Source organism: Lathamus discolor, chromosome Z (genome assembly GCF_037157495.1).
Source record: "Lathamus discolor isolate bLatDis1 chromosome Z, bLatDis1.hap1, whole genome shotgun sequence".
Classification (NCBI taxonomy): Eukaryota; Metazoa; Chordata; class Aves; order Psittaciformes; family Psittacidae; genus Lathamus; species Lathamus discolor.
The window spans coordinates 77,280,830-77,299,144 of NC_088909.1; the positions used below are offsets into that span (position 1 = coordinate 77,280,830).

The following is an 18,315-nucleotide window of genomic DNA, read 5'->3' on the forward strand; positions in this document are numbered from 1 at the left end:
TTGAACAGTCAAGTGTACCATAGCTTACAATACTGTGCAGCCCTGTTGAGTTGCTCATTATTAAAGCACACAGGGTTGTTGTGACCATGTTACATGTACCCAGGAGCAGCAGGAAGTGACACTGCCTGTATGAGTCACATTTTGCTTTGGAACTTTACACCAACAGTAAAGATCAAAGGGGCCTGTCGTCTTCCTCAACACAGGAAACAGTGTTCTGTACCCTCCAGCAAGCCAAAAACCTGCACTGTGGACAGACTCTCCAAGACCTTTTGTTGAAGTTAGCTACAAAGGTTCACACTGGCACACCACTTGAGTGTTTAAAAAAGATCAAAGCAAAAAGCCAACCACAGATTCAGGTCAATGCTTTTTAGATGCATTTAAAAACTAGTTTTTAAAACTCCAGCCTTTTTGCTTCTTGCAGCAAGTACAGACACAAATCACTGTATGTCAGCACGCAGGGCCCTTAAATTTTTATTTAGATACAACTCAAATCGTTTTAAAGTTACACACCCTACCATCATAGAATCATAGAATAGTTAGGTTTGGAAAGGACCTCAAGATCATAAAGTTCCAACCCCCCTGCCATGGACAGGGACACCTCTCACTAAGCCATCCCACACAAGGCTTCATCCAACCTGGCCTTGAACACCGCCAGGGATGGAGCACTCACAACCTCCCTGGGCAACCGATTCCAGTGCCTCACCACCCTAACAGGAAAGAATTTCCTCCTTATATCCAATTTAAACTTCCCCTGTTTAAGTTTTAACCCATTACCCCTTGTCCTGTCACTATAGTCCCTAATGAAGAGTCCCTCCCCAGCATCCCTATAGGCCCCCTTCAGATACTGGAAGGCTGCTATGAGGTCTCCATGCAGCCTTCTCTTCCCCAGGCTGAACAGACCCAACTTCCTCAGCCTGTCTTCATACGGGAGGTGCTCCAGTCCCCTGATCATCCTCGTGGCCCTCCTCTGGACTTGTTCCAGCAGTTCCATGTCCTTTTTATGTTGAGGACACCAGAACCGCACACAATACTCCAGGTGAGGTCTCACAAGAGCAGAGTAGAGGGGCAGGATCACCTCCTTCGACCTGCTGGTCACGCTCCTTTTGATGATTCCCAGGATACGGTTGGCTTTCTGGGCTGCAAGCGCACACTGCAGCCGGCTCATGTTCATTTTCTCATCGACCAGCACCCCCAAGTCCTTCTCCTCAGGGCTGCTCTGAATCTCTTCTTTGCCCAACCTGTAGCTGTGCCTGGGATTGCTCCGACCCAGGTGTAGGACCTTGCACTTGTCGTGGTTGAACTTCATAAGGTTGGCATCAGCCCACCTCACAAACATGTCAAGGTCCCTCTGGATGTCATCCCTTCCCTCCAGCGATCAACCGGACCACACAGCTTGGTGTCATGGGCAAACTTGCTGAGGGCGCACTCAATCCCACTGTCCATGTCAGCGACGAAGATGTTAAACAAGACCGGTCCCAACAGCGATCCCTGAGGGACACCACTCGTTACCGGTCTCCAGCCGGACATCGAGCCATTGATCACAACTCTTTGTGTGCAGCCATCCAGCCAGTTCTTTATCCACTGAGTGGTCCATCCATCAAATTGGTATCTCTCCAATTTAGAGACAAGGATGTTGTGTGGAACGGTGTCAAACGCTTTGCACAAGTCCAGGTAGATGACATCAACTGCCTTACCCTTATCCATCAGTTCCGTAGCCCCATCATAGAAGGCCACCAAATTGGTCAGGCAGGATTTCCCCTTAGTGAAGCCATGCTGGCTGTCACCAAGCACCTTGTTGTTTTTCATGTGCCTTAGCATGCATTCCAGGAGAATGTGCTCCAAGATTTTGCCAGGCACAGAGGTGAGACTGACTGGTCTGTAATTCCCCAGGTCTTCCATTTTCCCCTTCCTGAAAATGGGGGTTATATTTCCCTTTTTCCAGTTGTCGGGAACTTCACCTGACTGCCATGATTTTTCAAATATGATGGCCAGTGGCTTAGCAACTTCATTTGCCAGCTCCTTCAGCACCCGTGGATGGATTTCATCAGGTCCCACAGACTTGTGCACATTCAGGTTCTTAAAATGGTCTCGAACCAGATCCTCTCCTACAGTGGCCCCAAGGTCTTCATTCTCACAGTCCCTGTGTCTGCCTTCCAGTTGGTGTGGTCAGAGTATTTGCAGTGAAGACTGAGGCAAAGAAGTCATTCAGAACCTCAGCCTTCTCCAAATCCAGGGTAGCCAGTTCTCCTGATAGCTTCTGGAGGGGGCCCACGTTGCCCCTAGTCTGTCTTTTATTTGCAAAATAAATATTTATTTAATAATATAATAAATACAATAATAGCTATAATATATATTATACATATATATTATTTTATATATTTATTTTTACAAATATATATTTGTATATATTATATATAATATATACAATATAAATATAAAAATATTTTATTATGTGGGATTATGTATTACAAGAGATTTATTAAAAGAATAATTGCTGACGGTCTTGCTTAAAAAGATGTAAATATCAAACACAGAGAGAAGGTATTATTTAAAAAATGTATTTTCTCGTTTTTCACCATGAAGTAATAAGCCTGCTTGTAAGTTCTGATCAGCCACTAAACACACCAACCACATTTAACAAACAGCCAAAAGACGGGTATCCAGCTGCTGTCATAGAAATTGAACTGCAAATGGGCAGCTGGGTTCAACACTGGATTTCGCTCACAGGGCTCATTCTGAAAGACACATTAAATCAAGACCAGATTCTGCTGTCCTGCAATAGCTCCTGGGAAGCATCTTTAAAAACTATGATTTAGTGTAACCTTTTTGTTCTGCTTGCCATCGGAGTCATTTGGTATGAAATAGGACCTGATCACACAAATAGCAGCTTCTCATACAAGTTCTTCTCTGTTTGTAGTTAAGCACTATACACATACAACTCCTGCACCGAGACTTACTGTAAGTATAGGGCTGACCCTAGTGGAATCTCTTCATCTGCAGGGACAGGAATCTTGAAATACATTTGACCGTAACTTTTTACTGGAAAGAAGGTGAATGGTTTGAGTGAAGGCCAGCATACCAAGCTTAATGAAAGAATAAAATCACACTTTGACCACTCTTCTCCCTGCGGCTATAGAAAAAAAACCCACACAAAAATGCTTACTGATTGCTGCCTCAGAACTCAGCATAAGCCATCCAACAAGCAAACAGTACCTGTAGAAACCATGGGAGATGTCTACATGATCTTGGTTCCAATACTGAAGAGAATTTGGAAGCCCATATGTTACCAGGAGACAGCCGGAAAAGGAGAAGGTTGGGGCAGGATGAAGGGTAGCAACTCACTGAAGTTGCAAGCAGAAGTGTACTGCAACTGCTCCTACAGCACCATAAAGCAGCACAGCCCCAGCAGTCTGACTGGTGACAGTTCTGCAGGCTCCTGAGGGGTAAGGACCCATTCAGCACCTGCTGTGACAAGTGCCGGTGCTGAAGAGTTCACTGCTCTGTCTTCAGGGTACAGAGGCCAACAGCTGCTTGACTTAGATGACAAAAAAACCCCACTTTCCTTTTGTCTTAACCCCCCCACACACACACACAGATTGATATTCACAAGACACTTCTGTTTCAAGACATCTAAGGTAATCAGTGAGCACTTCCAGGATCTGTGGCCACAGGACTTCAATACAATTCAATGTGCCAAATACACTTCTGTATGCAGGTTATCAGAGTTGGTTGTTTTTCTTTTACTCCAACCAGAACTAGGTTTTTTTGAGAACTAGTTGAAGCTTTCGAAAGAAAAGCACTACTAGCTTGCCTGAACAGCAAAGTTCTCCACTAACATTCTCTGAATTCCAGACTTGAAGAAGCAAGGCGCTGGATACATTCTGTCTTGGCAAGCAGAGTTTCAACTTAACAACTTAACAGACTAGCAAGTACAAATCGGTCATAGTTAAAAAAGCAACACCACTTACAATCACAGGATGATACTAAAAAAAGCAGTGCACAATGAACAGTATGAACAGTTAAAACTTCATGCACAGTAAAGAGTCAAGTAATTTGGAAGACAGGTCACAACTCAGTCGTCAGTGAAATGTAGCTTACTCATCACAGAATCAGCCCTCAGTCGGAATGCAAGGACAGCGGCAGTGCACAGATGCAAGCACCCCCCTGCTGGCAGGAAAAGACTTTAGAAGTTAACAAGCACCTTGGGCTTCCCTCTTGGAACGTATCCCCACAAATGCAGTGCTACCCACCCTTCAGAGATGACAACTGCCAGAGATTTCAAAGTGAGATGCCCAAAGACCATGTTTTCATCCTCTGATGTTAGTAAAGCCTTGGATGCACAAAACAGCTGCTTTTGCAAGGTATTCTCTCTTGAAACATCCATATTTTTAAAGTCCGTAGTCTCCAAACTACCATCTTCTTGCCCAAATGTATTAGAAAAATGTAGCTGATTAAAACAGATGTTTGAGCATATTTTTCCATAATTACTCATTTTTTAAAATCATACTTGCTTACTCAGAAAAGCACACCAGAAAGACTTCATGTGCAAAGGGCTCTTTCCACCTCAGGGGAGAGGATTAAAGCCTAACCTAAACCCCAGCAGGACTCTCAAAACTCAAGCTGTGTGGTGGGTTTAACAACCAGAGCAACAGTTTCACCAATGCACTTCACTGAATTCATTCTGTCTCACGTCGGTTTCAGTTGAAAATACCAGGATCTACATAAGGATATGCAAGAAATTCCCCCAGTTTATTGCCTTCCAGATCGTAATGGAGCATCTGAAAACAAACATCGCAGAAGAAACAAGGATCCTCTGGTGCCAGACTGTCATTGTTGGTTACCCACCTGCAAGTTACAAAACACAAGTGTTTTCCATGCGAGTCTAACACAGTTGTGACACTCAAGTCAGTATTTTACTCAGAGTTGGGGATGGCAGCACCAAACATCAGTGATAAAGTTATACTGACTGGGTACTATCTATACTGCATACCTTCCACCCCAACACAGCTCTTTTCCAGACTCCACACCCGTCAGTGCCAATCCCAGCTGCTATCTTACACTGCTACAGCAGCATCTCCTGAGGAGCTCCTCACGCCTGTGTAGCTGGCACGGAGCGTAACAAAAAAACCCTCCCCCAGAATATTAACAGGAATCTTCTGTCCATAAATCATAAAAGATAAATCTGTTTGCCCTTAAGGTAAGAAAGTAAGAAACTGTGATGCAGAGCGGACACATGACTGACCCAAACTACAAGTCTAAAAGATGGACCTGGATGATGCAAATAAGGCATGGAAAGGATTGCCGCACACTCTGGCAAGCACTGAAGTTAACATGAACACAGCTGCCAGTACAAGGAGGGCTCACCAAGCAATTAATTTATGGTAGGACTCAGGGGCTATGACAGCTCAAGACTTCCAGTGATTAAGGATGATATCTGCACAGATTAGAGCATGCAGAGCAGCCAGCCAAAGCTGCTCTGCTGTCCATGGTTTAGTACCTCCCCACTTGAGCTTAGTGCTTAATCCTGGTTTTAAGTTAATGCATTTACAGCACCTCTGGTAAAGCCCTTCCTATCCCATCTTTCCCCCATACTGACCCTTTGGCTCCACCTCCCCTTATGGTCAAATGCCTTGCAGATTACAGCCACTTGCGAAGACATCCTGGGGGCTCTGCTAGGAGCACCAGGATGGGCTCCCATCACCATGGGAACCGGCTCTTTGCCTGATTCCAGACAAGTCCAAGGCCAAATAAGCAACATAAGGACACAGCTGCCATGCCAAACTGAGGCTGAAAGCGTAAGTTGCCCCCGAGAAAAAGAAGGACAGTGGGTGTTCCTGTAAGTAATTGATTCAGACCTGTAAAATCAGGGAGCCTAGCCTAGTCTGTAGAACTCCTTTGGAGAGACTTCTGCTGTGTCTACTGAAAGGCTTTCTCGTGTCTAAGTAAACAGCACCAACATAAATAAAGAGCACCAAATTCACATTCTGCTCTCTTAACTGCAGGAAACCCGTGCATCACAAATAGTTCCTTCAAATACAGCACAGAGTTTTCAGGTAGAGGTTAGGAGTCTACCTCTGGGGAAAGCTACAGCCCCTAAGAAATCTCTGTACTTTACCACATTGCATTTGAGCAGATCCATTCTTCCCTCTACTTAAGACGCTAGATTTAATGAAAGCTCAGTACAATTTCTGGTAAATGAATCTGAACCACGCATCTTGTCATAGGGCAAAAATGCAGCATTTTCCCCCCAAAAGTAAGATATTCAAAAGCAGTTGTTGAGAGCCAAGCTCTATGTATGCAAAAGAACATGAGCCAAATAATTAACCTCTTCATCACTGCAGATCTTTTGATCTCCCTGAATGCTACCTGCAGGAGGGCCTTTTCCTGGGTAGAGAAAGGACAACTGCCTGAAGAGTAAGACTGCAGAATACTAGCGTGAATATTTTTCACACACCTTATTAAATATGTACAGAGCTTTGATGGTTTTTATTTTTTTAAGTTATTAGCAGCACCTACAGAGACATTTAATAAGACAAGAAGATTGAGAAATTAGCGTACCTGGCTGTATACATTTTGCACACAAAGCATTTTCTGGTACATAGCCAGTGTTTCTTGATTAGCAAAGGATAGAGGTTCCTGTCCAGGCAGTCATCATAATGAATGAGCCTTGAGGGAAATAAATAAATACATAAAATACAATAAAGACTCGGCCACACTGGAATTTGTCTGAGCATGGACACTGAAAACAAGGCATGATTTAAATTCCTGTGTAAACTGTGACTAGACTTCTGCTTAGCATTTCTTATCAGAGACGAAGAACTGAAGACAGCCTGCTAGTTGCACCACCCATGGATTTTATGGTCAGGAGTAAATTCAGTTTGTGCAGTAACTCAGAAACCTTCAGAACATCTACTTTAGATGGTCTTTTCAAAGATTTTACCTCCTACAGACCAACAGGTAAAAATATCACAAACAAATGCTTAGAGGCTCATAATTCTGAGATCACCTGCTTGCAGTGTCTATGCCCTTGAGTTGTATTCCTCTTGGGGGGCACAATTTATTATCAATGCTTAGGTACATCAGGCTGGGAACTCAAAACGATCTGCAACTCACTACAATCAGAGAAATGCTCTCTCTATCCATTATGCACTCAGTATACACAATAGTTCTACTGTTGATGTGGTTGCCACCTCACAGCCAGTACTGCCTCCTCTTCCTCTCCTTCTGCCCACTGCAGCCTACTACTTCCACTCCTCTGCTCTCTGTTCAGCTCCTGCCCCTTTGTACCAAGTCTAAACTAATAAGCCCATTGACTCCAGCCACCCAGAATCGGTATGCAGATCTGGAGTGCACAGAAAAAAAATAATCCCTGTAGGTGCCATTCCTCATATACCACAGTCTTGGCGTGCTAGTTAAAAAGCTGTCCTTTTATGCAGACAAAAAAGGGGAGATCACTTTCTTCCTTGCAGAGTCAGTCATATATATGTGGAATAAAATCTTAAATTAGCCCTGTAGAAGGCAGCAGAATAATCTTAGTCTAACAAATATTCAGCCTTTAATTTCTGAAGTTTGTCCTCAGAAGGCGTGCTTTCAACCGCCTAAGGACTCCCAGAGAGCAGTAACTTACCTTATGTCCGTGATGATAATGATGTGCTCACAGTCCCCTTGGTGGCAGAAAAGGTATGGGAAGCCAATTTTGAGGGACAAATCATTAAATGTGTAGTCCTCCATGTCATCGGACTGAAGATTTACATAGCCTCTGTCATGAGATTCTGACCACTCAATAATAGTTCTGAAAACAGAAAGGTCATCAGCACAGCAAAGCTATGAACTGTGAACGCACAGAAAAGGAAGGCCTTGGGGGACATGCAAAACCTGCCACTAGGATACAGTTAAAAAGATAGAGATCAAAACAGCTCATGACATTTTGTAATAATTTGAGGTAATTTCACAGTAGTACCACATCCCCAGGGAACTGTGCGCTGTTCTCATGGAACACCTGCCTTTAAATCACCAGGTCGCTTCCTGAGTAGTTCCATGTAGTTTACGCCCCTTACAGTCAGGTCAGGATGTTTGCAACACAACACTTCTCAACCATTCCAATAATTCAAGTTACAAGCAGGTCATTTCTGTTCCTTGGTCAATACCTTTGTTTTAATGTATTAAAAAGCTTTTTTTGTTTCACCAAGGAGAAACAAAGCTGACAATAGAACCCTTAAACTTCCAAAATTTAGCACTGGAAGGGCACAGATGCAACTATTTCTTGGCTTTTCAGCACACTCCTGCATACAAGGCATTTCACTTCTACAAACTGTTATGTTATCACAAGCCCTTCCACGAAGATCCTTGTTACTCGTGGACAGAAAGAAAAGCAAAATAACTTCTCTGAAGTCACACACCAAGTCTGGCATAACAAGAACAAACTCACAGCTTATCCATATCATCCATTTTAACAGCTTGGTCTCCTAAATCTCACTAAATGCGTCAGCAAGCCCATACTTCCTTAAAACAAACTAGTCTGCACATTTTAAATGGGTATGACATGCTCAACCAGTGTGAAGTACAGTTTCAAATAAGAGATACCTGAGCCTCTTGGCAATACCACCTCAGATTTATTTTTCCAACAGTGGCTCAGTCCCCTTGTTGACTTCACCATGAAGGTATCCAACGTATTCTCAAAACTGCACGGAAAGCTGACTTTCACACAGCTGAGCCTGCTGTCCTTCTACCCCACAGGCAAGTGTTTTGGTGGTCACTGCAACTAGGGAGGGCACTTTAAAAGCCTGTACAGACTGGCATCTGTTACAGCAACCCCATCCCAACAGAGCAAAACAGGATTTTAGGGGACAAACATGCATTCAGCCCCTTTTCAGACAGGAAGTGAGTGGAAGGAATGAGCAGAACAAGTAAAACTTCCATGTAAAAATCAGTTCAAAGTGAAAAGATATCAAGAAAGTCCATCCTAGCTTCATAGACAACACATTCCAGCCTTTAAAACACCACAGATCATCAATAAAATGAAATAAATTTTCTGTCCCTTAAGATTTTCCTTAGTCAAAATCTACAAATACTGTACCTGCTCAGATCTCTGCATTCTGGGTATCTTTTATCATTATAAAAGATACCTTCAAAATAGAAGAAGGCAGATTTGTAGAGATCCTGAAAGAGAGAGAGAAAGTCTGCATTAGTGTTACGGGAGACTAAAACAACTTAAACAAGAACAGATTAAAAAAAAAAAAAGCACTTTATATATATAAACTATGGTAAGACTTCATTCTACAGGTTTCTAAGAAAAGTTTTGCACTGGTTTTAGATGCTGATGTGACAAGAAGGCTTATATGACTGCTAGATGTGCAGTTGTTCTGCTGATACTATTCTCAAGCCATTACAGGTTATTTTAGTGCTCTTATTTCTATCCCCATCATAGGAGTTACATATTTCTCCAAAAACACAGAACAGGAACTCAAGCATCACTGCACAAACTGAGCAACTGCACAACACTGACTTTAAAAAAAAAAAAAACAAAAAAAAAACCAAAAAAAAAAAACCTTAATCGTATTTTTGAAAATGAGTAAGATATAGTGGGCTGCCCCTCCACCCAGCTGCTCCCTCACTCCCCCATACCACCAGGACAGGGGAAAGAAAGCATGACAGGCAAGCTCACAGGCTGAGATAAAAGCAGTTTAACCAGAAAAGCAAAGGTTGAACACAGAAGTAAGGCAAAAAGAAGAGATCTATTCCCTGCTTCCCACCAGCAGGCCATGTGCAACCACTTCCTGGGAAGCAGGGCTTCAGCTTGCATAGTGGTTGCTTTGAAACACAAATTCTTTAACCTTTCCTCCAGCTCTTAATGCTGCACAAAATGTCATGTGGCATGGGGCATCCCTCTGGCCAGCTGAGGCCAGGTGTCCCAGCTACATTCCCTCTCAGCCTCCTTCTTACCCTCAGCCTGCTGGTCCTGGGGGGACCTGCAGAGAGACAGCCTTGAGGCTGTCAGCAATATTGTTCAGCAATAGCCAAAACACTGATGTGTTAAAAAGCCAGCCAAGGCAAAAATGCAAAGCATGGCTCAGAAGAAAATCCAGCAAAATCATGGAAAAAAAAATCCTTTCAAAATTCCCTCTTAATTACGAAGTTTGTCACATACAGAAAGGCCATTTGTATCAGTCTATCAAAGAGACATAATAATTAACAACCTATGGCACCCATACCAGCAGTGCAAGAGTAACTGGATTTCAAATTATCCCCAAAAACTGAGCTAACCCATGAATCCCTATTACACACATAATATTTTCTGCAGCAGGGCTACAGAACTACTGACATAAAATCATATCCATCCATTAAAAAAAGCAGACTCCAGCTGCAAGCATCTCCTTGAAAAGGAACAAAATAAGTAAGAACAGAAAAACATCTTGTTGAAATAGCACAATCAAGTATTGCTCTGTTTATCCAGTCTGCTCACACAACATTTACAGAGCTGTTATTTCCTAAAGCCAGTATCATAATTTTACAGATTGGAGAACAAGAGGCTGGAGATCAGCCTCGTGGAAAGAGATCTGGGGGTTTAGGTTGATGGCAAGTTGAATACGAGTCAACAGCATGCTCTGGCAGCTGAAAGAGTCAACTGTGTCCTGGGGTGCATCCAGCACAGCATTGCTACCTGGTAGAGGGAGGTGATTGTCTCTGCACTGCCACTGGTACGGCCTCACCTTGACTGCTGGGTGCAGTTGGCAGTGCTTCAGTATAAGAAGGATAACAAACCATTAAAGTGTGTCTGGAGGACCACTTCACTGCATCCAGAGGAGGGTGACCAAGGTGGTGAAAGGCCTCAAGGACAAGACCTACAAAGAGCAGCTGAGGTCACTTGGCTTGTTCATCTTGGAGAAGAGAAGGCTGAAGGGTGTCCTCACAGCAGCCTACAACTGCCTCATAGGGGGCAGCAGAGAGGGAGGTGCTGATCTCTCTCTGGTGACCAGTGACAGGACACATGGAAATGGAATGAAGCTGTGTTCAGATTGGACACTAGGAAAACGTTCTTCTCTGGGAGTGTGGTTGGTCACTGGCACAGGCTCCCCAGGGAAATGGTCACAGCAACAAGCCTGCCAGAGTTCAAGAAGCATCTGAATGACACTTTCTGTCATATGCTTCAGTTTTAGGTAGTCATGCAAGGATTAGGGAGTTGGACTCAATGATCCTTATGGGACCCTTCCAATTCATGATATTCTATGATTCTATACAAAATATTCTGTTGGGTTTTGCAACTTAAAACCAGCTATACAAGAGGAGAAAGAAATTAACAGATTTACATTATATACATATACAGCCAAAATTAAGAGGGTGAAAAACACAGAAACTTTTTCCTTAGACATAAACATCATTTAACACCTAAAAAAGAAGTAATTGTTTAATGGTCATACATCTGCTTCCCATAATTTCCACCCTCTGCTGTTGCTGTCAGAGCAGCGTTTTTATAGACAAGTAGCTTGAGCAAACAGAATACAACCAGGAAAGGTTGTGCTTTTTGGTCTACGTAACTTTTACCTTTAAATTGTGTTCTTCCAATCTCTTTCTGGTGTGTAAGAGATGTTATTTTTGGTTTATGCTACAACTCTTTAAAGACTGAGGCCAGACAGCAGTGTATTTTATCAAACTGATCACAACACATGTACAGGGCTTAAGAAACAAGTTACAAGAAGAAGGAGACAGCCTCTGCAGTGGACCTTGAAGGAGGAAGATGCCTCAGACCACAAACCCACAGCAAGCAGGGAAAAATACTGTTCATGTACTTCATTATATTTTGCTGAAGAAAAATAACAGAGGAGTGGGGAGTGGAAAATCACCTTTGTTGCAAGACCAATACAGCTAACCTGCAAGTCTATCCTGAGCTGGAGAAAACACGTTAGCTACGTTGCACAGCATTCACTACTGGAAGCTAGGCAATGTTGAAGGACACAAACCTAAACCCTCTCAATCCACTTCAGAGCAGAACACTTCTGTACTGACTGATACTCAGGGATTCATTCTGCATATGCTGTATAAGCAGCTACACACACCTACAACACACGAGTGATGCTACAAAACATTATATACACACACAGTTGATCTGTAAGTTACAGCATACTTTTTTCCATATTTTCAATTGCACTTTGACAAAAAGCAGTGTTTAAAAAAGAAAAAAACCACCTTTCTTTGCAATTATACACTGCATTCAGATACTGCACAAAGCCTATTTAAATCCTGTTTTCTTCAATGTACAGAAAACTGCGAAGAATCACAGAATCAACTAGGTAGGAAAAGACCTTTAAGATCATCAATTCCAACCATTACCCCAGCACTGCCAAGGCTACCACTAAACCACGTCACATGGGGCCTTATCTACATGTTTTTGAACACTTCCAGGGACAGCAATTCACCACTTCCCTGGGCAGCCTGTTCCAATGCCTGACTACCCTTGCAGTGGAGAAACTTTTCCTAATATGCACTCTAAACCTCCCCTGGCACAGCTTGAGCCATTAGCTCTTGTCCTATCACTCATTACTTGGGAGAAGAGACTGACCCCCATCTCTGTGATAAGGATGCCCCTGAGCATCCTGTTCTCCAGACTAAACAACCCCAGTTCCCTCAGAATCCTTCACTCATGGGTCTCAAGAGCATTTTGATAAAGTATTTCTCCAATGTACGTTAACATATAGTTTTGTCACAGTGACCTGGTCCCAGCCTCTACACCACCGTGTACAGGACACATTGCACAGCATCCCAGCTCTCAGGCAAGTGAAGGCTGTATCTATTCATCAACAGATGCATGTGCAGGCAGCTCAGACAGATAATGACTGGGGAAGATACCTTCGAGGAGCTTGGTTCCCTTCCATGATTAATTTGGTGACCAACTGCTCATCACAGGACATGCCTTCCAGTCCTTCCACCAGCTTTGTTGCCCGTCTATAGTGCATTCAAGAACCTTCACATCCTTCTTCAATTGTGGGCCCAGAGCTGCACGTGGGGCTCAAGGTGAGGCTGTGCAATGCTGCATACAGCAGGATAATCATCTCCTCTGACCGGCTCATTTTGCTGTGTTTGATGCACCCCAGCATGCAGTTTGCCCTCTTGGCTGCCAGGGCACACCACTGACTGAGCTTGTTTTGGCCAGCACCCCCAGATCCCTTTCTGCACGGCTGCCCTCCAGCCACTCCCTTCCCATTCTATACTTGTGTCCTATGCTGCTTCATCCTAGGTGCAGAATCCCGCATTTGAACTTGTTAAATTTCATCCCATTAATTATTGCCCAATGAAGACAAAGCAAAGAAGAAAAATCACAAAACCCAAAAGTAGCAAGAATGAGAGTGAAGTTAGGCCATTTATGCCAATAAAATCCAGTAGTCTCCTACTCTTTGTATAGGTTGACAAGCAATGTTTGTTTACTTAAACAATGAGAGCAGTAACTTGATCCTTACATTATGCCTGTCTTCCCAAACTGCACTTCAAGAGAAACAACATGTAACTTACTCACCCAGCCTTTGTCCTGCAGACTCTCAGAAAACCATGATTTGAATCAGTCTCTAAGATCCTTAAATTAGTCAGAAGTTATTTTCTCCATTTGGAAAAGTTAACATACTTTTGGTAGGTCATGGTGTCACTTCCTTCCTAGGCTGGAAGGAAGAAAATTCTACCCCACTGATGGCTGACCTCCTGCCTGCTGAAGCACATACTTTAACATGAAGACTATACTGAACCTATACTTCAATGCAAGTTGCAAATTCACAGTGATGCTTGAGAAAAACAAATGGAACGAATGCACACCACTCATTAACAGCTCCTGCTGGGAGACTAGGCATGATGGCATGCATGTACTTTGGGGAAATTGTTGGTTTTGTTGGAAATTGTTGGTTTTGTTAATTTGTTGGAAATTGTTGGAAATTGAGAAAGCCTAATCTCAGCCTTGTTGAGGCCATGACAGGCTCACATGACTTTCCTCCATGCCCAGGAAGATAAGTTTCAGAACTCTCCAGTCTCAGAAATAATCAGCTAACACTTTACTAAATAATGGTAGACAGACTCTTCCATTTACTTTACATAAATGAAAAGACTATTATCTTTTCACTATTACATATGTAAGTATGCAGCTTCCTCTGGTTTCTCTCAGATTGTAGATGTTATTTTATCTCTATCATATTGATAAAATACTATACTATTTATATGTAATCTTGGCAAAACAGCTAGGCCCCAAGGGTGATAATCAGTGAAACAAAATCTAGTTGGAGGCCAGTAACTAGCAGAGTACTCCAGGGGTCAACACAAGGTCCAGTTCTGGTTTACATCACAGAATCATTAGGGTTTTAAGGGACCTCTGGAGATCATCCAGTCCAACCACCCTGCTAAGGCAGGGCTACCTACAGTAGGTTACACAGGAATTCATCCAGGTGGGTTTTGAATGTTTCCAGAGCGGGAGACTCGATGACCTCCCTGGGCAGCCTGTTCCAGTGCTTGGCCACCCTCAATGCAGAGAAGTTCTTCCTCATGTTGAGGTGAAACTTTTTGTGTTTTAGTTTATGGTCATTTGTTCCATGTCCTGTTAGTGGGCACCACTGAAAAGAGTGTGGCACCATCATCCTGGCAGCCACCTTTGAGATATTTATATGCATTAATGAGATGCCCTTCAGGACCTTACAGATCATCAAGCTAGTTGATTCTATACTTCTATGAATGAGATCCCCTCTCAGCCTTCTCTTCCTTAGACTAAACAGGCCCAGCTCCCGCAGTCTCTCCTCATGAGAGATGCTTCAGACTCCTGATCCTCCTTGTGGCCCTCCATGGACCTTCTCCAGTAGCTCCTTGTCTTTCTTGTACTAAGCCCGGAAGTGTACACATTGCGGCAGATGTGGTTTCATCAGGCAGAGGCTGAGAATCACCTCCCTGGACCTGCTGGCCACACTCCTCCCCAAGATACTATTGGCCTTCCTGGCCACAAGGGTGCACTGCCGGCTCATAGTCAGCTTTCATCCACCAATACTCCATCTGTCTTAATGGTCTAGATGTTGAGGCGAAGTCTACCCTCAGCAAGTTTGCTGCTGACAGACAACTGCGCGTGGCTGATACACCAATCATGCTGCCACTCAAAGGAGCCATGACAGGCTGAAGAAATGGGCCAACAGGAACTTCAACAAGGAGAACTGCAAGGTTGCGCACCTGGGGAAGAACAACCCTATGCACCACAGTATGCTGGGGTCTCTCACCTGGAAAGCAGCTTGGCAGAAAAGGACCTGGGCGTTCTGGTGGACACCAAGTTGAGCATGAGCCAGCAGTGTGCCCTCACAGCAAATGAAGCAAATGGGATCCTGTGCTGCATCAGACAAATTATTGCCAGCAGGTCAAAGGAGGTGATCCTTTCCCTCACCTCAGCAGTGGTGAGGCCACACCTGGAGTCCTGTGCCCAGTTCTGAGTTCCTCAGTACAAGAGAAACATAGACATACTGGAAAGAGAGTTCCACAAGGGCCACAAAAATGAAGGGAGTGGAGCATCTCTCTCACGAGGAAAGGCTGAGAGAGCTGGGACAGTTCAGCTGGGAAAAAAGAAGGCTCAAGGGGATTTTAATACACAGGATGAGGTACAATGAGCACAGACTGAAACACAGAAGGTTCCCTCTGAGCATCAGGAAATGCTTTTTATTGTGAGGGTGACCTAGCACTGGCACAGGCTGCCCAAGAAGCTTGCAGAACCTCCATCTTTGAAGATATCCAAAAGCCATCTGGACATGGTCCTGGACAACTGGCTGTATTTGGCCTTGCTTGAGCAGGGCAGCTGGTCCAGATGTCCTCCAGAGGTCCTTTCAAACCTCAATTGTTCTGTGATAGGAGGTATATTACATGTGATGTATTATCAAAATTATGCAGTTTCAGTATTTTCAATTAAGAGTACTTTTTCTTTTTTGATTCCTTTTGCACATTCCCAGAGAACACCTTACAATTGTGTGACAGGGGAATAGTCTTCACTCCTACTTTTGATTAGCACCTAGTTGCAAACACCACAGCATGCAAGTTCAGAGGGGCATGGCCTACATACAGCTTTCTACTCGTATGTCTATTCCGGTGCTTTCCAGTATAGCACAAAGTCAGTCCCCAGGGATACATCTGTGTGAGAACTCATTACCAGCATTACTGCTTCCCAGTGGTAGCATTAATGATGTTTTTCTTGACATTGCACAAAACAGGTCAGCTTGGTAATGCCACCAGGAAGTTATTTACTCACAGTGCAACCCGCTGGCAGAAACAATGCAGTTTATTTAGTGCTGAAGAAAACAAAACTCTGCTTCCCTCTCTCCTGTAGTTTCAAAGCTCCTACACATGCAGAGGGCTCCACACAGATTTTACCTTGCTTACGTGTTCTGGTGCTTGATCTGGCTGACTGCTGAACTCACCACCTATCTGGAAGTCGCTGACGCAGGAAATTGAGTCTCTCAGCTCGGTGAGCTTCTGGCTGCCCAGTACAAGGACTGTCTGATAAGGTTTGTAATCTTTATGCTATGAAGAGAAAACGCATACAAGCTTCAAATAAAAATCACTTGTCAGCATTAGTACTGCTCTTCAGCTTTCAGCTTGAGAATCATTTACATTGCAAAAGACGTTTAAGATCATCAAGTCCAACCATTAACCTAGCACTACCACATCCACCACTAAACCATGTCAGCGTATGGCACATCACCTCTGTGTACAAGATTTTAAACAGCATTTTGCCTCAGCCCCTCCTAAGGCTGCCATTTATTAGTTGTATTTTGTCACATTCCCCACCAGAAAGTCTAGGAAAGATAGGAAGTTTGAGTGTACTTATCCCAGATCCAGAAAGAGTACTTCAGGATTTGAATATTTAGTTTCAGATTTTGAGCTTTCTGTGAAATCAGTTAACTGCTAAGTAATTACTGTAATAATTGCCTTTGGTAAACCAGTAACAATGAAAGCCAGATTCTGGAAAAACTTTAAGAAGTTACACAGTTGAAGGTTTACCACACTCCCTCAGTGGACGCACTAATTTTAACAGCTTAGGAAAGTAAGATATTACCTGAGTAGGGAAGAAACATCAGAATACAACCTAGAGAATTTAGTACCAACCTTCTGAAATATGACAGGGTAGAATATGTTTAGAGTTAAAAGTAGCTCTCCCTCCTCAACTAGATCTGTAGGACTGTCTGGCCTCTTTCCAGTTGCATGTGATTCCTGGAAAAATCAAGATATGTATGTATATATATATATAATATTGGCAACCATTTCTACATCATAGCCCCTGGATAAAAGTCTGAGAAACACTGTTCTAACTGCAACTCATTTTTGACTGTATAGCCTTCTGAATTGGTAACAGCCTACCTCCTCCAAGATGGAAATGTGAGAAGCTGCTGTAATTACAGATTTCAAGTATCTCCCATCATTCCTCAGCTCTGCGGAAGCTAAGGTGCTTTCAGCAATTACAAGATAGCTGGCTACTCCTTGCACACTGAGAGGGCCTCCATAAAGGAATTAAAGCTGCTACTCTGACCTTATGGAATCCAGCTGCTACCAACATCCACTATTTAATGTTTTTAAATGGTTTTTTTAATGCATTCACATGTAAATGAAAATTACAACCCTCAACTTCAGAAAGACTGGCCTAGAAAACAGCCATAGGATGAAGTATATGAAAATAAAAACCAGTGCAACACTTGCTCTTATTAGTGAAACTTGACACTGCTGGAGCTCTCAATTTCTCCAAAATCCAGCACTGCCCTTGCCACGCTACTGTTTTACAAAAGAAGTTAAAGCATTTCCACATTTCCATCCTACTTTATGTTTAAGAAGGAGCCCAGCTGTGAGAATAAGGGAAGGCACTTTTCAGTAGTCCTGTTTCCCCCCTTTTCAAGAAATCATAAGAGAATACTGACTGCATAAACACTTCCCACCAGCACAAAGTGTTCTTCAGATTCAATAACATGAGTGTGTACTGGTATGAGACTTCAGTTCTGAGATCCTTTCATCTCCCTTTTCCATGTGACACATTCCAAACTCATTTTTCTTATTGCTCTCTTCCTGTTCTAGTACACTATGGTCCCAATCAGTTGTGACACAGAAACCCCTTACCACAGCTTAAAGGATGCAGTAACGGATCACATACTCATTCTTCAGAAATAGAAGACACCACGTGTTGAAACCCTCTATGAAGATTTTTATTGCAAGTATTTGCTGAGACGTGTCAGGCTAAGAGCTCAACACAGCTGTTGCATCTCAGTTTGCACACAATGCTTAAATCATGTGCCTGGGTCTCTGGACAGTTGAGACAAAACCGCTCATGACAGA

General features: G+C 43.2%; 1 protein-coding gene across 4 annotated transcripts in view; it reads right to left on the minus strand.

The window, feature by feature from the left end:
* Window positions 1-2,429: 2,429 nt before the first annotated feature.
* The window catches only part of SNAPC3 (small nuclear RNA activating complex polypeptide 3), a 36,401-nt gene continuing 20,515 nt past the window's right edge, over window positions 2,430-18,315 (minus strand). For all 4 annotated transcript variants that reach the window (XM_065661534.1, XM_065661533.1, XM_065661535.1 and 1 more), the window contains 6 exons: window positions 17,101-17,205; window positions 16,366-16,515; window positions 9,077-9,159; window positions 7,628-7,792; window positions 6,559-6,666; window positions 2,430-4,845 (listed from right to left, as the gene is read on the minus strand). In XM_065661534.1, the coding sequence (XP_065517606.1) occupies window positions 4,698-4,845; window positions 6,559-6,666; window positions 7,628-7,792; window positions 9,077-9,159; window positions 16,366-16,515; window positions 17,101-17,205 (759 nt within the window). In that variant the 3' untranslated portion in view covers window positions 2,430-4,697. The remainder of the gene's footprint in view (window positions 4,846-6,558; window positions 6,667-7,627; window positions 7,793-9,076; window positions 9,160-16,365; window positions 16,516-17,100; window positions 17,206-18,315) is intronic.